The sequence below is a fragment of the Antennarius striatus genome, chromosome 21, assembly GCF_040054535.1.
Source record: "Antennarius striatus isolate MH-2024 chromosome 21, ASM4005453v1, whole genome shotgun sequence".
Taxonomy (NCBI): domain Eukaryota; kingdom Metazoa; phylum Chordata; class Actinopteri; order Lophiiformes; family Antennariidae; genus Antennarius; species Antennarius striatus.
The window spans coordinates 6800830-6821298 of NC_090796.1; the positions used below are offsets into that span (position 1 = coordinate 6800830).

Here is a 20469-nt window from a genome sequence, read left to right on the forward strand (position 1 = left end):
TCAAAGATGCACACATTATTCCCCGGGAAGTCAAATATATTTTTTGAAAAGCATATTATCCGTTCATGTTGAAGAAAAAGAAACAGGTCTCAGTCCCCTGGGAGTCCTCCGGGAGAATCCCAAGGCGTTCCCAGGCCAGCCGGGAGACATAGTCTCTCCAGCGTGTCCTGGGTCGTCCCCGGGGCCTCCTCCCGGTAGGATGTGCTCGGAACACCTCACCAGGGAGGCGTCCAGGAGTCATCCTGACCAGATGCCCGAGCCACCTCATCTGGCTCCTCTCGATGCGGAGGAGCAGCGGCTCGACTCTGAGTCCCTCCCGGATGACCGAACTTCTCACCCTATCTCTAAGGGAGAGCCCGGACACCCTGCGGAGGAAACTCATTCTGGCCGCTTGTATCCGGGATCTCGTTCTTTCGGTCACGACCCAAAGCTCATGACCATAGGTGAGGGCAGGAACGTAGATCGACCGGTAAATCAAGAGCTTTGCCTTTCGGCTCAGCTCCTTCACCACGACGGACCGATACAGAGTCCGCATCACTGCAGACGCTGCACCGATCCACCCGTTGATCTCTCGTTCCATTGTACCGTCACTCGTGAACGAGACCCCGAGATACTTGAACTCCTCCACTTGGGGCAGGATCTCATCCCCAACCCGGAGAGGGCACTCCACCCTTTTCCGACTGAGGACCACGGTCTCAGATTTGGAGGTGCTGATTCTCATCCCAACCACTTCACACTCGGCTGCGAACCGCTCCAGAGAGAGTTGGAGATCACGGCTTGATGAAGCCAACAGCACCACGTCATCTGCAAAAAGCAGAGACACAATACTGAGGCCACCAAACCGGACACCCTCAACGCCTTGGCTGCGCCTAGAAATTCTGTCCATAAAAGTTATGAACAGAATTGGTGACAAAGGGCAGCCTCACTGGAAACGAATCCGACTTACTGCCGGCAATGCGGACCAAACTCTGACATCGGTCGTACAGGGACCAAACAGCCCTTATCAAGGGGTTCGGTACCCCATACTCCCAAAGCACCCCCCACAGAGCCCCCCGAGGAACACGGTCGAACGCCTTCTCCAAGTCCACAAAACACATGTAGACTGGTTGGGTGAACTCCCATGCCCCCTCAAGGACCCTGCGGAGGGTGTAGAGCTGGTCCACTGTTCCACAGCCAGGACGAAAACCACACTGCTCCTCCTGAATCCGAGATTTGACTTCCCGACGGACCCTCATCTCCAGAACCCCTGAATAGACCTTGCCAGGGAGGCTAAGGAGTGTGATCCCCCTGTAGTTGGAGCACACCCTTAGGTCCCCCTTCTTAAAAAGGGGGACCACCACCCCAGTCTGCCAATCCAGAGGCACTGTCCCCGATGTCCAAGCGATGTTGCAGATGCGTGTCAACCAGGACAGCCCCACAACATCCAGAGCCTTTAGGAACTCCGGGCAGATCTCATCCACCCCCCGGGGCCCTGCCACCGAGGAGCTTTTTAACTACCTCAGTGACCTCAACCCCAGAGATAGGAGAGCCCGCCTCAGAGAACCCAGACTCTGCTTCCTCATGGGAAGGCGTGTCTGCGGGATTGAGGAGGTCTTCGAAGTATTCTCCCCACCGAGTCACAAAGTCCCGAGTTGAGGTCAGCAGTGCCCCATCCCCAATATACACAGTGTTGATGCTGCACTGCTTCCCCCTCCTGAGACGCCTGATGGTACACCAGAATTTCTTTGAAGCCGTCTGGAAGTCGTCCTCCAAGGCCTCACCAAACTCCTCCCACGCCCGAGTTTTTGCCTCAGCAACCACCAAAGCTGCATTCTGCTTGGCCAGCCAGTACCTATCAGCTGCCTCAGGAGTCCCACAGGCCAAAAAGGCCTGGTAGGACTCCTTCTTCAGCTTGACGGCATCCCTTACCGCTGATGTCCACCAGCGGGTTCTGAGGTTGCCGCCACGACAGGCACCGACCACCTTACGGCCACAGCTGCGGTCGGCTGCCTCGACAATGGAGGCGCGGAACATGGTCCACTCTGACTCAATGCCCCCCGCCTTCCCCAGAACGTGGGTGAAGTTCTGCCGGAGGTGAGAGGTGAAACTCCTTCTGACAGGGGATTCCGCCAGGCATTCCCAGCAGACCCTCACAATACATTTGGGTCTGCCAGGTCGGACCGGCATCGTCCCCCACCATCGGAGCCAACACACCACCAGGTGGTGATCGGTTGACAGCTCCGCCCCTCTCTTCACCCGAGTGTCCAAGACATGCGGCCGCAAGTCCGATGACACGACCACAAAGTCGATCATCGAACTGCGGCCTAGGGTGTCCTGGTGCCAAGTGAACATATGGACACCCTTATGTCTGAACATGGTGTTCGTTATGGACAGTCCGTGACAAGCACAGAAGTCCAATAACTGAACACCTCTCGGGTTCTGATCAGGGGGGCCCTTCCTCCCAATCACACCTTTCCAGGTCTCACTGTCATTGCCCACTTGAACATTGAAGTCCCCCAGCAGAACGATGGAGTCCCCAGTGGGAGCGCTCTCCAGCACCCCCTCCAAGGACTCCAAAAAGGGTGGGTACTCTGAACTGCTGTTTGGTGCATAAGCACAAACAACAGTCAGGACCCATCCCCCCACCCGAAGGCGGAGGGAGGCTACCCTCTCGTCCACCGGGGTGAACCCCAATGTACAGGCGCCAAGCCGGGGGGCTATAAGTATACCCACACCTGCTCAGCGTCTCTCACCATGGGCAACTCCAGAGTGGAAGAGAGTCCAACCCCTCTCGAGAAGACCGGTACAAGAGCCCAAGCTGTGTGTGGAGGTTAGCCTGACTATATCTAGTCGGAACTTCTCGACCTCACACACCAGCTCAGGCTCCTTCCCTGCCAGAGAGGTGACATTCCACGTCCCAAGAGCCAGCTTCTGATCGGATCGCCAAGGTCCCTGCCTTCGGCCACCGCCCAGCTCACAATGCACCCGACCCCTATGGCCCCTCCCACAGGTGGTGAGCCCATGGGAAGAGGGACCCACGTTGTCCTGTCGGGCTGCGCCTGACCGGGCCCCATGGGTGCAGGCCCGGCCACCAGGCGCTCGCCTTCGAGCCCCACCTCCAGGCCTGGCTCCAGAGGGGGGCCCCGGTGACCCGCGTCCGGGCAAGGGAAAACATGTTCCATTGTTTGTAATCATCATTTAGGGTCTTTGAGCAGTCCTTTGTCTGGTCCCTCACCTAGGACCTGTTTGCCATGGGTGACCCTACCAGGGGCAGAAAGCCCCAGACAACTTAGCTCCTAGGATCATTGGGACACACAAACCCCTCCACCACGATAAGGTGACGACTCAAGGAAAGGACAGGGATTTTTTTTTTTTCATTTAAAATTTTCAATGATGTCCTGTAAAAAGGAAAAATATAAAAATATCTCCAAACCAACTAGCATCTCATTTGAGTTTTCTTTGCAACATTCTTCCAATGTTGGTTTTTAATAAAGCTGCTAAGAAACAATGGGTGTTAAAGAGAAACAGAATGTTAGCGAGAATGATCAAGACAGTTAGCTTATTTTTTAAATATCATATAGTACTACCGCCCTATGTCAGAGACAACAGACCAAGCCAGAGACAAGCACCAAGGTACTGCATCGGCACCTGGGATCCCACCATAACATCTGTATGAAACTACATTTGTCGCCGCAGCTCCTTGGCATTCGTAGAGAATACCGGATATAAATGACTATCAGTTTTAAGGTCGGAGGCGTCATATTTTTAATCTTTTTTTCTTTTTTCACTCCACAAAGAAAAAAGCTTAAAATGTACCACACGAAACTCATTTACCGGAGGAGGAAATTGTATTAGAATAGTTTCGTTTGTACAAATGCAAGCTTTAGAAGTGAGACCTTTATTCTGAAAAATGCTAACCGGAAATCAGCTGGTCGAAATTGTTGGCATACATATACAGCACCATGGAAGTTGTTTTTAGCCTGCAAAATAGTATTACTTCATAAATACTACGTGCTTTTATCAAACTTATATATTTTTGTTAAGAATAGACAATAAAAGAACCCGAATGTGGTTCATAGTTTTATTTTTCTTTCGGTTTTTTCAGTGAACTATCCTGTTAAATTGAGCTAACCACTTAGCTTGCTTCAGCTAGCCAGTGAAACGTGCAAACAGCTGAGGGAGTTTTTTCAGCACGTACAACTTAAATGTTGACTACAGATCGATAATGGCAGCACGGCAACACTTGACAGACACAGACACTGCTGATGAAGCAGTGAGGGCGACCTGTGACGATGCAACCACATGCAAGAGGTAAATCAGAGCACATGCTATAGCAGAGTTAGCATCATGTCAAGGTAACTTTAGTGGAAGAATAAAGGGTGTTAAATATGAAAGGTCGTGTGTCGTCTTTCGTGTTTAAGTTTCAACATTGGCTTACATTTGAATATCTATGATCAATAACATCCTCCAATCCCCTAAAAGTTTATTTTAGGTCTTTTAATATGCTGAAATAAAATGTTGAAAGGTCAATCTTTCAACGGTTGCACAGCGTGGATTTAAAATGTAGGGATTACTGTATTCATTACAGTGGATCAGAGAAAAGATGGATCACGATAACACAGTAGATCGAACAAGTTGGCTCTTTATTAGTGAATATTGACTACCTTTGTGAGTATTACAATGTAAAATCTTTTTTTATAAGTGCAGGCAATGTGAATGTCAAATTTAAGGTTCATTGACTTTTCTATTTTACTTGTATGATTTGTATATGACTTATTGTTCAACATTTACTCTAGGTTTGCTACTAGTAAAGGCTACTGGAAAGACCCCTATATTCAGTACTTTGCAAGATCTGTAGGAGAAAGGAAGGCACCTGAAATCAATAGAGGTAAGTTATGTAAACTTGTACACACTGAACTATTTACAAGTGACAGTAAAAGTTACAGCATCAACATTAAATTAAATGAACATACTAGATTATAGTTGGAGTGTGAGGTGCACAAAGTAGTGATTATCTTTACAGCTAGCCATCGACATCTTACTTTATAATGTAGTTAGTGAAGAGTGGTTTGTGATAAAACATTGTCAAAATTATTAGAAAGATCTGTAAAGTTTTGGTTGACATTGTTATTTCTAAATTTTATTTCTTTTATAAACAGTACATTACAAAGCCACATTCCAATAATGATCTGAGACATTCATTTTTGCATGCTAGCTACTGCAGTGAATATATCAGTTTCATTGACAGTCCTCTCATCTGATACAACAGGTTACTATGCCCGTGTTCAGGGAGTTAACCATCTCCTTGATGCATTTATAAGGAAAACAGAATGTAACTGTCAAGTAATCAACGTGGGTGCTGGACTGGACACCACATTTTGGAGACTAAAGGTTTGAAGCAATGCAGTACTCTGGTCTATATGTTTTTTACTACTACTGTGATTGGTAGGTTGCATCAAATGCTTTGTCTTGAAGTAAAAAGATAATTTCTATTTATGTTTGTGTCCCAGGATGAAAACCTAATGCCACAAAAGTTCTTTGAAGTGGACTTTCCAACAGTTGTGGCCCGGAAAATACACAACATTAAGTAAGAGGACCATGCCACAATTGTAATTATCATTTCTAATTTAACTTATTATTGTTAATGTAGTTATTATTATAGGAAATGGACAAGCTGCTCAAGTGAAGTGCTTTTCCCTCTCTCACTGTCCTTTTGTAATATAGGGTTAGTGTCCATAGATGGCGACAGAGCTCCTAATGCAGCTCCTAAATAACAGATAAAGATGCTCCACAACGCCAGTGTCCTTATACTGTTGTCACTGATACCACCTTGTAATGTTGTCATTGCATGTGTGTAACAAATAAATCTACGCTATTGTTCAGAATTCAGTGCCTCATAAATATCTATATAAGAATATTTAATTCAGATAATCTTGTGCACTGCATTAAGCACAATTACTACCATGAATCCCACATGCAATAATTATATCCCTATGATTTGAGGAATATTAAAATGGCAGCAAGAATCAGCGCAGCAGTCCAGCTGTCTTCAGGGTTATAGTTTTAGATTTATCATAATGTAAATTCATGTGCACTGTTATGAAAGTACCTGTAAATAAGAAAAAATTAACCCAAAAGCTAAACCTTATAGCTTTAAAGTGGTACACTTACACTTGTTTGTTGTTTGTGAGCTATAACCTAAGTTGTATACAGTAATTGTACCATTATGAGCCATTAATGGGTTTAAAATGGCTGAACACAATATTAACACACCTTTAGACCATCCTGAACCTTGAGCAGTCGATTATGACAGAGTCAGCAGTTTTAAACATCTCTTACATCAGGAAGTTTATATGTTGAGAAATACCTAATACCATAGCTCACCTTCACCGGCCACTGTCTTTAAAATGAAGACTGAAATTGAGATGGCTCTTCTTATTATACAGAGCAATGGTTAACCTGTCACACTGTGAAAGAGTTACTGTGTCCTTTTCGTCAGCATCATCCTCTATCTTTTTTGGTCTCTTTCTACTGTGAAAAAGTTTTTGGCATTTGTGAAGTAATGCTGTAAAGTAAGAATGCTTTCAAAAATATAAAATGTTATTATTTATTTAAGGTACTAAAAAGCAGACGGATGATAATTCAAAATCCAATATATGATGCGACTACCTTTTTCCTTCAAAAATCTTCACAGGATTTCTTCACACACACCTCTTTAAATATTTGTACATTACTATGAATGGAAAGCTGTGTTTATACTTCTATATATGGATCACATGTATGAGCAATTGAGTTTATGTATTCAATTATATATATGATGCTTTTTGAAGCGTTTGAATAATGTGGCATTTAAAACGTGATTGCCGTGTAGTTTTTGGTTACAAGCTGTAATGTGGTTTTTCTTTTCTATGACTAGGACCAAACCACCCCTCTCTAAAGCTCTCATTGAAACACACTCAACAGACTCCTTAACACTAGGTAACAACTACATTACAAATCATTATATATGTTCAGTTTGGTGCTAGTATTCTACTTGTCAGAAAATCTATGTGTGTGTTAAACTTTTTTTTTTTTTACAACTACGTATTTGCATTTCCTTTGTTCAGATGCCCAAAGCCTTGACTCAGACCATTATTGTATCATTGGAGCGGACCTCAGAGATATTTCTAATTTGGATGAAAAACTGAAGAAGTTCCAACTCAATCCAGAGTACGTAAACATCTTTTTTATTCTTCCTTTTCGGGTGAGCTGAACCGACGTTGCAATTATTTTTCTTTAGAAAGTCCAAGAACTGAAACTTTGGGTTTTTCGTGATGACACACTAAATAGTCACTCTACAGCTTGTATTGAAATGGATGTCCGTAGCCTCATATGAAACTATACCCCACCCAAAATGTTTTGGTATTGAGCTCTTAACTCAGAGGGTCGATGACTCACTAAAAGTCAGAATTTCCTCTTTATTTCTTCCAAGTAACAGTCACTGACAAGAATAAAACTCTTCAGTATTGATGATTAAAATGCTAATTAAATTTTTTGAAAATGTTTAGTCACTATTCTGTTGATAATATACTGTATGTGTAGTAGTATTACATTAGGCCTCAAGGTGCTTCTGTTTTTCTGTTCATTGCATTCATTAACAATAAAGGTTAATTTATAGCACTTTGTATAGTTGTGCTTACAGACACTCTCCATCTCCTCACACTCACATTTTGACTATAATTTATTCACAAAAAAGATCATCTTTGCCAAAAAAAATCATGCACTGAAGTATCTAGAGTACATCAGTTAAATATGAATTCAACTTTACATAAAAGAGTTTTCATATCTCTACATAAACTTGTACGTCAGTACTGTTGAAGAAAAATATATCTGTCATTGGGCAATTTCAGCCAACCCATTATAGTCTTGGCTCTGTATTTATCACCAGAGAGGGACTAAGACACACCACGCTTTTATTGTGGGATGATGAATGGAACAGACATTCCTTTTCTATGATAGGATGTTTTCTATAGCAAGGAGCTCAGGCCAGGAGGCCTGGACACCTCAGGCCATAACTAAAACACTGCTTTTAATTATCCAGGGATGTCTGACAAATAATAAGACCCTCTCACAGGAAGCTGCTGGGTGTGAATGGAAGGCTTTTGATTAGTCTTTACTGTCCAAAACACAGAGGTCATCACATTTTGTGTCACGCTTAATGCCACTGAAGGCTGGAGTGAAAGTTTAATACCCCCTTGTGTATATTAAAGATTTCATGGCAATTTTAGTTTTATGATCGTAGAGGGTCAAAGATAAACACTCCATTATTGTTTTCACTCCCATTAATACGCTGAAAAAATTTGGGAAGAAATGCAATCTGTACAATATGTTCATTTAAAGAATTGTTTGGTTGTGATAGAAGCAGAGACTGTGTGCTGGTGGTGTTGTTGGTGTTAAATGTCCTGTCCTGTCCTACTCCCAGATTACCCACAGTGCTCCTGTCAGAGTGTGTGCTGGTCTACATGACGCCCTCCCAGTCCTTCAATCTAGTCCGCTGGGCAGCAGAAACCTTCCATACTGCCATGTTTGTCAGCTATGAACAGGTAAACAAAAGACTTGGTTGATCTGTTTCATCTATGTGACAACATATCGGAATTTTATATTATTTTCCAGCTCGATCGTTGTTGTTTTAAACTTAAAAATTGAGCTGACGTTGAATGATGTAGCCTAAACTCGACGTGATCTGTTTACCCAGGTGAACATGTGCGATCGATTTGGCCAAGTGATGATCGAGAACCTGCAGCGTCGCCAGTGCACCCTGGCAGGAGTGGAGACCTGTCAGTCTCTGGACTCTCAGGTAAGTCTCTACTGTTTTTTGCACCTTATATATATATATATATATATATATATATATATATATATATATATATATATATATATATATATATATACACACACCTGTATATTTTTTTTAGAAGATCCAGTCATGAATATTTTTGATGTTTACAGAGAGAGCGCTTCTTAAAGTCAGGCTGGGAGCATTCTGATGCTCTGGACATGATGACAGTCTATAGTATGCTGCCTCAAGATGACGTGGCAAGGTGAGTATCACCTAAGTTTAAACCTAGTTTTACCAGTTTTTACCTTGGCAGATTTCCTTGGGGTATTCTCTTCTGTCTGTCCATCTGTTGTCATCACTTGGACCCTTGGGGGCTTCAGTGGCTGTTTCAGTTAATAGTCCTATTGTATATCCACCTTTTTTATAGCTCAAAGGTCACAATGAATGACTCTACCATTCTAGAAGCTAAACCGTTGCAGTCCTCAAATTTACGCTATAGACAAACATACCCGAGGACATATTAACATGGAGCGTAATCTAGTTCACCTTGTGACTATTCCGAGGAATTTTCAGTCATTCATGAGCTTGACAGGGAATTTTTTTCACAATAAAAGTGATTTAATCCTTATAAGTTATCCTGAGAAACATTTTATGGTCCTGAGAAACAACGTTTGTAATGAATGACCTCTAACCTGGTAAAGAAATCTCAACAAGGACACATAATTCCTGTGTGAATTTTCTATCAGCCATTATGAAGGAGCGACAGAACACCCTGAAAGAAAACATTACAAATTTGCTTGGCTCTGCAGCAGGTGATTACAACCACCCAAAACTTCACCCTTAAGCATTGACCTTAGTTATATCGCTGAGGCGAGGTGACTGCAAAGCCAAACAAATACACCAAGACCACCAGTCTCAGCCCTTCCTTCCACGTTACACTGAGGGACTCAACTATCCTCTACAGTCTGCCATGAACAATTTTTTATACAACCTGAATTTAGTAGAATAACAAATGAATAATCTTTGAAAACTGCTGTATGATATCTTCAGTGGGTCTCGTGATGCTTAATTTCCATGTTATGAAGGTAATTTAGAATATTGAAGAATTTAGCATCAATTACTGGTCATTTAGATACAAAACATGTCTAAATGCTTTTCTCTGTAGTCTGACATGAAATATCACATCCTAAAATTTTATCTTATTTCTTGCAGAATTGAGCGTTTGGAGTTCCTTGATGAGAGGGAGCTGCTGCAACAACTTCTTCAACACTACAGCATCTGCTGGGCCATCAAGGACAAACTCAGTTTGGGTAATTGATGGTTACGCAACAGTTCCAGTTGATTGACATGCTGACCTCAGCAGTAAATTCTGTCAGTTCCAGCATCATCTATAACTGCTCTGCGTCACGCAGTCCTTTAGTGTATTTACTTAGCGTTACTCCCGTGCATTACGTTTTTATATTTCCACCAATATGTCAACTTTAAATGTCTGTTCCAGTCATTTACACAAACAGGTCGTGCTCTGTTTCCTCAGGTCTGTCACGGCTCGCGTTCTGAGAGTGAAGTTGCTCCACTGTTGAATGTGTATTCGCCAAAATCAACAAGAGTGTAGAGGGAGACATCTGGAAAGAGGAAGCACTTATTCACCATCAAGCCTGTGTCTGGGTGAACCTCGTGCATCAGCAAAAAGGGATTTCTTAAGAATCATTTGCATCAAAGTCTGGCAGTGATGACGACAGTGATGATGGTTGGTATGGCCGCGGCCGGTGGACTGCCTTGGCACTACGAGTCACCAGCTGCTTCTAGGCATATTTTCTTATGACTACACAATGTGATAAAGAAACATTTTTTCACCATTGTTGGAGAATAATAAACATTAAAAGTTTTTTTAATGTGTCAATTTGATGTTATTTATTAATGGATTGTACAAACCAGACTCATTTCCTTCTAATAATGTGTGATAGAACTGGAATAAAACTTCAAGAAATTATGTACTTGCCTATAACTGTTAATTTACAGTTGCCCGTATTGTTTCCTATTCATGCAACAGTGCACCCAGGAGTGTTTAATTTGTAATATATTGTGTTTGATCAATTCTGTTTGAATGCAGTTAATTAAAATAATTGTTCTGTGTAAGATGAAGTGTCTGTTCATTTATGTAATTATGCTGCTTCTCTGCAGCAGTGAGAAATGCAATTGGTGTCCCGACTTGTGGATTCTTGTTTATTTATCAAGTTGTTGTGTTCTATAAATGGAGGATTGTGCTATCTTAACCCAAATAAGAATTTGGAATGCACCAGAATAAATAGAAAAAGCGACACCCCATCAATACCAGGACCAAAGGTTTCCCTGCAGAATGCAGTGTCATGAGATGGTCAGTTTACTCATTACGTATTGCTGATTTTGGTGTTTTGGCTAACTGCCTATACTATTTTATCACTACATTGTGTGTTATTCTTCGTCTCATATCTTGTACTACATTAAGAAGACCAACTATAATAATCTAAAAAACATACAATATCGTGGAAAAGTCCAGTAGAAAGTGAAATATGTGCATGTAAACTAAATGTTACATGCGAGGTAACATTTAGTTTACATGCTCAAAAAACTGAACAAAACACCCCCAAATAATAATTTATTTCTAATCTCACATCTCGCCACTCTTAGCTTAAGCTTTGTCTGAAAGGGTTGAAAGTAGGGTTATATCAAAAGTGCCTCTAGATACCTACTGAACATTGAACTGACACAAGAGGTATTAACCATGATGATCCTTGGATCCTTCTGGTGTTTGATAACAAACACGTGTGGTGGGGGCTGCTGTCTGGAATGTATGTGTTTGTCTGTGTGTGTATATGGTATGTTCTAAAGTTAAATTTTGGAGCTTAAATATTGCTCTTTCAGGCTTTCATTTAATGTCGTACATTACTAGAAGATTAAAATACAAAATTTGAATCAACTAATAAATTAGGATATTAATTTTTTTTCACTATAATAAAGAAAACATCTGAATTCCTGTTTATCTGCTGCTAAATAGTAGCAGCAACATAAACTTGAAAGTGATCAAATTAGAATAGGACAGGCTGCATATTCATAGCTTGTTTTTCTCCCCAGTTGCTTTGAATTATTTTTCTGAGGTAAGCCAAAAGAAGAGCCTGTTATTGTGTTGTTAAGTGATAAGACACCTCTCATTCTTATCTATAGTGCTAGTAATTTTATGAGCTTTATGATTAAGTGTGAAAAGTCTTGGGAGTATGAACAATTGCAGGAAGGTGGGGCATTGTAGAAAAAATAATGGGGATGTGCAGTCCCTTCTTTCATCACACCATGAATGGCTCATATAGTGTCCGGACGTCAGACCTCCAAATATTAGGCTGTTGCCCATCACAGGAAGTCAGGTTGAACATAAAGTGTTTCACGTCAATTCAGCATGTCAGAGGAAGAAAACAAGGTGGGGGTCTTCACAGTGACAGATTTGGGACAGTCTATGGAGGGAGACATGAGCAGCAGCAAGAAGAAGACAGACGTCTTTGAGAAGTATGTGCAGCCCTGCCTGGCTGAGCTGTTTGGGACATGCCTGTTTGTGTTTGCGGGGTGTGCGTCTGTTATTGGGAACGCTGGATCAACTGGTGTCATCCAGCCTGCTGTGGCACACGGACTGGCGCTGGGGGTGATGATCATGGTGTTTGGACAGATAAGGTAATGACTGATGACATACACCTTTGTTATGCATGTGAAATGCTTAATAATCAATGTTTGTGAAGTGATCGGGTGTTATTTTACGATGTTAAAATAATAATACTTTCCAAAAATATGTGTAAAATCAAAGACAACATAAACTGACATTTAAAATATGTTGCAAATATTTTAAGGTATTCTCGTAAGCTTGTTTTGCTCTTATATAATGTTTGTATTAACTTTATGTCACTTTACAACTTGTTAGAAGCAAACAATCATTCACAAATTGTATTGTCAGATGGATAGGTGATTAATTTATAAAGTTAATATCATATTGCTTTGTTAGATTAGAATTTGAGAGTCAGAAAGTAAAGTCCATTGTATTTATTGTAGTGGGGGTCACTTTAATCCTGCTGTATCTCTGGCTGCCTACCTCTGTGGAGGGATGGAGCTTCTGCTGCTGGTGCCTTATATCCTGGCTCAGATGTTGGGAGGGTTGGCTGCTGCCGGTTTGACCAAAGTAAGGAAAACTGTGGAAGTTCAATTTCTGTATGGGAAACATAAACATTCATATTAAAATATAAATCACAAATGAAGAGACAAAATTTAATCTGCAGAATCCAATTCTTTTAAATGCTGCATATTTGTTTATCCAAATTAAAAATAAATAGTACGAGACAATAACTGAAAACATTACACAGAAATTTAAAAATTTGTCCTTTCATTATAATATCTTTGAAAATAATGGATCAACTTCAACTCAATCTAAATGTTGATTTAATATCTTTGAGATTAAAATGGACTTTTTTTGACCTCCATATAACACATAAGAACTGATATTTTAAGTCTGAATTTAGTTTATCATGCAAGTTTGTTTGTTGAACGAAATTAAGGGTGAAGATAAATGAACATGTGTTTTACTCTCAGGCTGTGTTCCCCTCTGCCATGTATGATGATTCGCTTGGCGCTGCCTTCAGCGTGACTTCCAATAATCTGGCTGCAGTTACACTAGCAGAGGTGATAATGACCGTGTTTCTCACCCTGGTGGTGTGCATGGGGGCCATCAACAGCCAAACAAGGTCCCCACTGGCACCCTTCTGCATAGGCCTCACTGTGACGGCCAATATACTTGCTGGGTACGTATGCGTGTACAGTATGTGTGTATGAATGTATGCATGTATGGATGCATGGATGGATGGATCAGGGTGCATACAGTCAGTCTGTGCTGGGTGTTGTTGCAGAGGGATACTGTCTGGAGCCTGCATGAACCCTGCCCGAGCCTTTGGTCCTGCAGCCGTCGCCAACCACTGGAGGCATCACTGGATCTTTTGGGTTGGGCCCATTTGTGGAGCTCTGATCACAGTCAGCATCATCAGGTAAACTGGATTCCACTGTACAGATGTACAACCAATCAGAGCAATTAAGTCTGTGACTAGACTGAAATATAATGATTATGACAGCAGAACGTTACGCAGACCAAAGCACGGATGAAATGTCAGCGTGTTAGCTCCCATCCATCCATCCATCCATCCATCCATCCATCCATCCATCCATCCATCTTCTCGTAGGCAAGATGATTACAATCAAAACATTTGGAAAATAGGCTAGAATTTGAAGACAAAATGTGTTTTTCCTTTAAAGAAAACAGGCTACATTGTATCTGTATTGATATAACTGTGAATGTACTACATTTGGCCAAAATTAAACAATTTGTTTAAAATGTAAAGGTTCAGCAGTGTAGCAGTGTTCTTTGAACACAAAAATAAAAAGCAGTCACTAGATGGCAGAAGGGTAATTTCCATACAGCTACAGTAGTTTCAGTTCCCTCACATGCAAAACTTTTTCATGGGTGAAAAGAAACAAAATTAGAATGAATTTCAGATTTCAGTAAATGGAAACCAGGCATTTATTTTCATTAATTTAATAATTAGAACTGTAACTGTTAGACCCCAATTATATTATATTCTGAATGTAAGACCTGGAAATTCATGGGCAGAAGAATGCAAAGTATTGACCACAGAATGTGCAAAGGTCCAAAGAAAAGCATGCAGTGATGGCACCTCATATCAATCCATAACCTACACATGATAGCGACAGGCCAGCAGTCCAGAAGACAATAATCTAGTTAAGATAGACAGCTGTATGGACGAGGACCTGGTTTGAACCACAAAGGTCAGCAGCTAGTTAGATTTTCTCAGGACGTCATTCAGCAGTAACTGTAGTAACCTCTGTCCTACTGGTTCATTGGACCTCGTTCTAACCCCACAGAGAGAACTGTGTTCCTGTGGCTCCACCTAAACAGCTTTGCCTTAATACGACCTGCTTTAGTTCAATCAAGGTATACATGGTGATAAACTATCTTTATGAGAAAAGATCTCTGAGTATTTACCTGTATGAACCCACAACTCTAAGACCAAAAATAACTACTGTCACCTCGTGTCTTAAGTTGAACCATAGTAATTTTGCATCTGTTATTTTATATGGTTATTTTGTCATTTTATGTTTCTTTGTGGTCATTTTCAATAATTTTACTATTCCTCTTTTGCAGGTTTGTCTTTGGTGACAAGAAGATTCGGATTATATTGAAATGAGAGGAATTTATTAAAGAAGGCAAGGGACATCAGAACAGATACAATATCATTTCATCTGAATGTGCCCACAGCGCTACAAAGTCACCCTGTTAAGTTTCAACATCACAAAAATGTATGTGTGAGTGTATTTGTCCTTGAACCACATATAATTGTTGGCACCCACTCAATAACATGTTTGTATTTCAATATTCAATAAAGTGTTTGATGGTTATGATAAGGCTCTGATAGCTACTACAAACTTGAACTTCTTTGATGATGATGATGTAAATGACAATGATAGAAAAGTCCACAGAGACAATTTTACATGACCAAACTTTACAGCATTTATTCATTATTTGGGTCAAAGTCCTCAGTGGAAAACCTGGCTTTGATCACTTTATTACTGAAAAGACTGTTACAAGGACAAGGCATGATAATATAATAACTCTAGATGGCAATCATAAACCAATGCCCTTACATTAAATTAAAGATAGCAGTTAGTTAAAATGAAAAACCTGCTACATTTCAAAAATACGCACAGCCATAATAATGACAAAACCTCTGTGTCCATGTGCATAAAGTTATAAATAGTGTGCATCTAAAACGGTTTACAAAATCCTGTGCATGCAGAACTTGACAGAAGAAATATGTGTTCATCACGTGTTCTAGTCACCATCACATAACCCAGTGCAAAACATGATTGTCACACATAAACATGATCCTGATCAGGGGCTCTTTATGTCAGATCAACAGCAGAGATAAAGAAGAAAAGGAGAAATTCCGACACTCAATTGAATTCGAGGTAGAAGTTGGAACGTGTTAATTAATTATTCCATTCACCCAGTTCCTCAGCAGTACACGCGAGGACACATTGAGTCCTTGAACCCGTCCATCAGTATTGTTTACAGTAATAAAACCGACTCCTCTATGATTTCAGAGCTGTTGTTCTGCCTTTATATTTTAACACTTGTTTGTTTATTTCTACAATGCATTAGAAATAAGTTTTCAAATATTTCAAATTGAAAAGTTCTTATGGAACTTGTTCTGGCTAAAAAAGACTTACTGCTTGTCTGGGCACTGTAAAACTGGAGCTCCTGTCTAAATCGAGAGAGGAAAATTCACCGACCAGTGGACCTTGTCTTGATAGAGGCTATAACCTACAACATGCATGACACACACCTGTAAACAATGCAGTAGGGAGAATTTCTAGCTGGATGGCAGGTAAAGGCAAGGTCTTAGGTGTGTTAAGGCCTGGCATTGCAGACAGTTTTAAAGGATTCTGGAACTGGAGCTGTTGCTCACATTGCATTGAAACCAAACTCCTGAACCCGAGCTGGACTCTGCTGCCAAGAATAAGGGGTGCTGGATGTGTTTTGCTGACAGGAAGTACCTGACTTTTGTTAGGGATTATTCATTGAACAGCAGTGCAAAGTACCAGATGATCTCCATATCACTGAGTAGGATCCTGAGAGATACTACCCCTGTACCCGGTAATTCCGCTGGGGCACCTCCAGGCTCACCTGGGCACTCATCAGATCTGCAAATGTTCTGCCTTGGAAGCTTAAAAGAAGAAAAGAGCAGAGCAATCAGCTAATCGTTTGTGTGTGGTGAGTGGGATCAAATGACATGGTAGCGTGTCAGAAAGTCATAGGCAGATCTGATAACCACACAACTGTAGCAAAGATATGAAAAAAATCATGAAAAAATTTGTCTTCATTCATCTTTAATATTTATGAACTTTTGTAAATATTGTTGAATGACAGAGAGGTCTTCTCATCTGAAAAGTTAAAAGAGATCTACTTTGAACTCTATTAATAATGTTGGAGTTAAAAAAAAAGAACAGGAATATTGTGTCAGATCCTTTGCTACTGGATGTATCAGTCATTTCAAATCTGTGTCCGCGATTGAACTGCATTGGCTACAATAAAATAAATCATGAGTAGAGAAGTCTTCCATGAGGCTTTGTGGTTACATCACTAAAGATACAGCAAGCTAAAAGCCACAAATTCAGTACCAGCAAACTAGATGGATAGTGGTCTGCAGTGACAATATAAGCGTTCATTGGTCATGTTCTATCTGTGAAGCGCTTTGAAATGTAAGATGTGATTAAGCGCTATATAAATAAAAGTTTATTGATTGATTGATGTCTGTTATTATACAGTACGTGTGGTAAATAAATGAGGACTATATGGAGAAAAGAATCTGGCATTTCAAAAAACAGAATTTCATGAATAAGTATGTACTTTTATAGTCAAACACTTACAAGATTAAATTTTTAAGTATTTGGAAATACTGTAAATTTTTTTTTTTAAAAACCCCATCATAAAGTCATATTTACGAGGGAGGTAATATTAAATAAGTGTCACAACTGTCAAAATATACCTCAGAATGTGTGGAATTTATAAATGAGGAAAAAAAATACTGACAATGAGGGCAAAATGCCTCATAAATGTGGACTCATCTCATCATTAAAAAATGTCAGAATTAATTATTGCGTGCATACTTGTTTTGTCAAAGTTTCACATTTTTTTCTCATTGTAGCTCTGAGAGTTAATCATTCAAACTCAAGAGATGCTGTTTTATTGAGAAGGAATTTCACTTCAAATAACATGGTTTTATCTTTAATTATTAGATATGTCTTGTATTTATATGATATCACTAAAATGAACATGGACACTGGTTTCAGACTGTACATGTTGTTAAATAAGGAATGCAGACATGTGTGGTTTGTGCAGATACAGAAACCATTTCAAGTGGGTCATAAATTGTGAGGGCGCTTAGGGGGCAGGAGTACCTGGACCGAATGGAACTGATGGCATCGCCAGACAGGTGTCAAAGACCTTGTTGGGGGTGGAGATTGTATAATTTACAACAGTGTTACCTTTGATGTTTTATTACCCGTGATGCAATTCAGGTTGCTGATGAACATTATAAATAAGCATAACACCTTGTGATGAACTTGACTTTGTATCCACAGGGTTTCGTGCAGAGGCAATCAGCTGCTCTCCTGAAAACAAAGTGTCTGATTGTGGAAAATCAAACAGACGACTATGGGAGTTGAGAAAATGGAAATGGATGAGACAGACACGACTCTGATGGAGAAGGGCAAGAAGCCGTCTGAGTCCAAACCACCTCCCAACAAATTTGAAAAGCTGTTCCAGCCATGCCTGGCCGAGATTGTGGGTACTATGTTCTTTGTTTTCATTGGCTGTGTGTCAGTCATTGAGAATGTACCAGCAGCTGGACGACTGCAGCCAGCTCTGGTGCATGGACTGGCCGTGGCGGTGATGGTGGCTGTTATGGATAACATCAGGTAATTTACATAAAGCATTAAATGAAGCAGACTCTTTGTAAATTTTTTTTTTTTATTGCCTGATTTGGATTTTGGGAGTGTAAATGCCTGTTTGGGTGGCTATGGTTAATGAGGTGGCTCAAGTTGTTCACTGATTAGAAGACTGGCATTCGAACATTAGATATCGCACCTTATTGGTTGTTCCATCTATGTGTGAATGTGCACTTAATAGCTGCACATGAAAATGTTGCATCTGCTATATCTGCTGCATAAATATCATATATATCATGTGCTGTTTTGATCATATATTTTCAGTAAATTGCCTCCCCTCTGTTTCTGCCTGATTTGATTTTTTTCTCTGCTGCTTCTCTTCATCCAGTGGCTCCCATTTCAACCCTCCCTTCACCATTGCCATCTACCTGTGTGGAGGCATGGAGCTCATGATGGTGGGACCCTACCTGGTCAGCCAGTTGATCGGAGGAGTGCTTGGAGCTGGAATGGCCAAGGTCAGGTCAAAGTGAACTGTACAATCAGTTTAAGGGGTGCATGTTTCGACTATTTTTGCCCACTCAAACCCTCTACACTGCCTTCCACAGATGATGACCCCTGTGGATCGCTACTACAATGCTACAGGTGCAGCGTTTGATATTCTCAAGTCAGACAGCCAGCTGTCTAAAGCCATCTTTGGGGAGGTGGCCATGACCTGCCTGGTCACGATGGTCGTGCTGCTGGTGGCGGTTAATACCAAGACAAAAACACCACTGGCTCCTTTCCTAGTGGGCTGTACCGTCATGATTAACATCCTAGCAGGGTGAGATAAAAGACACTGATGATAAAGTTTATTGTTTCTGTGCTGTTAAATATTTACACCCAGCTGAACTTCCCCATACGCAGGTACAGTTTCTGTCACCACTTTGACTCTATCTATCTATCTATCTATCTATCTATCTATCTATCTATCTATCTATCTATCTATCTATCTATCTATCTATCTATCTATCTATCTATCTATCTATCTATCTATCTATCTATCTATCTATCTATCTATCTATCTATCTATCCATCCATCCATCCATCCATCCATCCATCCATCCATCCATCCATCCATCCATCCATCCATCCATCCATAGAGAGAGAGAGAGAGAGAGAGAGAGAGAGAGAGAGAGAGAGAGAGAGAGAGAGAGAGAGACAGAGAGAGAGAGAGAGAGAGAGAGAGAGAGAGAGAGAGAGAGAGAGAGAGAGAGAGAGAGAGAGAGAGAGAGAGAGAGAGAGAGAGAGAGAGAGAGAGAGAGAGAGAGAGATGTCAGCATTAAGTCAGACATGTTTTGGTAAAGAAGCATAATTTTTAAAGGTATTTTATATTATTTTATCTGAGAAGTTAGGAGTTGTTGTTATTAATTGCTTGCATGGAATGTAATTTGACATATTTGAAAATATTTATTCAGGTAATATATCAGAATATTTTATTATCATTGGTGTGATTTATATTGGTTTTTTTCCCCTGAACCTTATTTTACTTAATAGCTTTCATTGTACAAACAGAATTCTAGAATTATTTTAAAAGCCACCTTCACTTGAAAATCTAAAGGATCCTAAAGTGTGCTTTATGAAATAAAATCTGACTTTTTCCCAATTTTTAAAGTATTTATTAAGTAGTTGACTATTATTTTTTTTAAAAACACTTTTTTTAAAATATTTTTTTTATAATTGAATCATATTTCAGGGGCGACGTGTCAGGGACGTGCCTGAACCCTGCCAGGGCCTTCGGTCCTGCTCTGATGACCAACTACTGGAGCTACCACTGGGTTTACTGGGTGGGGCCCATCGGAGGGGGTCTGGTGGCCGCGGCTCTGCTCAGGTGAGATCAGACACACTCAACTGTTGACACTGAATGACATAACTCCATCTTCCTCATGTCCTATCTCCCCTATTCCAGGCTCATTCTCGGCGATGATAAGCTACGGGTCGTTATGAAATCATAGCCTCCTTATGTGTTTATTGCTGCATGGACGACAATAAACCTGAAAACAACCTGTCCATAAAAAAAAAAGCAACCAAATGCATGTAGACTTTATACTGTTACCTGTCCATGTATGAAGTATGAGTGACGTATGAAAACACGAGAGAGATAAATA

The 20469-nt window shown here is 40.8% G+C and overlaps 3 protein-coding genes across 4 annotated transcripts; all 3 read left to right on the forward strand.

Annotated features, from left to right (window-relative positions):
- Window positions 1-3924: 3924 nt before the first annotated feature.
- On the forward strand, window positions 3925-10910 carry lcmt1 (leucine carboxyl methyltransferase 1). Its single transcript, XM_068305610.1, has 11 exons — window positions 3925-4290; window positions 4776-4867; window positions 5249-5370; window positions 5490-5566; window positions 6896-6957; window positions 7086-7188; window positions 8441-8561; window positions 8714-8815; window positions 8968-9059; window positions 10010-10107; window positions 10332-10910. Exons 1-11 carry the CDS (start codon window positions 4205-4207, stop codon window positions 10352-10354), a joined length of 978 nt encoding a protein of 325 aa, XP_068161711.1. The 5' UTR covers window positions 3925-4204; the 3' UTR covers window positions 10355-10910.
- Window positions 10911-12198: 1288 nt separating this feature from the next.
- Window positions 12199-15220, forward strand: aqp8a.1 (aquaporin 8a, tandem duplicate 1). 2 transcript variants are annotated; one of them, XM_068305576.1, is made up of 5 exons: window positions 12199-12493; window positions 12866-12992; window positions 13400-13608; window positions 13714-13848; window positions 15021-15220. In XM_068305576.1, the coding sequence occupies exons 1-5, from the start codon at window positions 12225-12227 to the stop codon at window positions 15061-15063; spliced, it is 783 nt and encodes a 260-aa protein (XP_068161677.1). In that variant the 5' UTR covers window positions 12199-12224; the 3' UTR covers window positions 15064-15220. The 2 variants fall into 2 exon arrangements, with proteins under 2 accessions (XP_068161677.1, XP_068161678.1); XM_068305577.1 differs by lacking the exon at window positions 13714-13848.
- A 2872-nt stretch (window positions 15221-18092) lies between these two features.
- Window positions 18093-20384, forward strand: aqp8a.2 (aquaporin 8a, tandem duplicate 2). Its single transcript, XM_068304737.1, has 5 exons — window positions 18093-18355; window positions 18714-18840; window positions 18931-19145; window positions 20058-20192; window positions 20271-20384. The coding sequence occupies exons 1-5, from the start codon at window positions 18093-18095 to the stop codon at window positions 20314-20316; spliced, it is 786 nt and encodes a 261-aa protein (XP_068160838.1). The 3' UTR covers window positions 20317-20384.
- The last annotated feature ends 85 nt before the right edge of the window (window positions 20385-20469 follow it).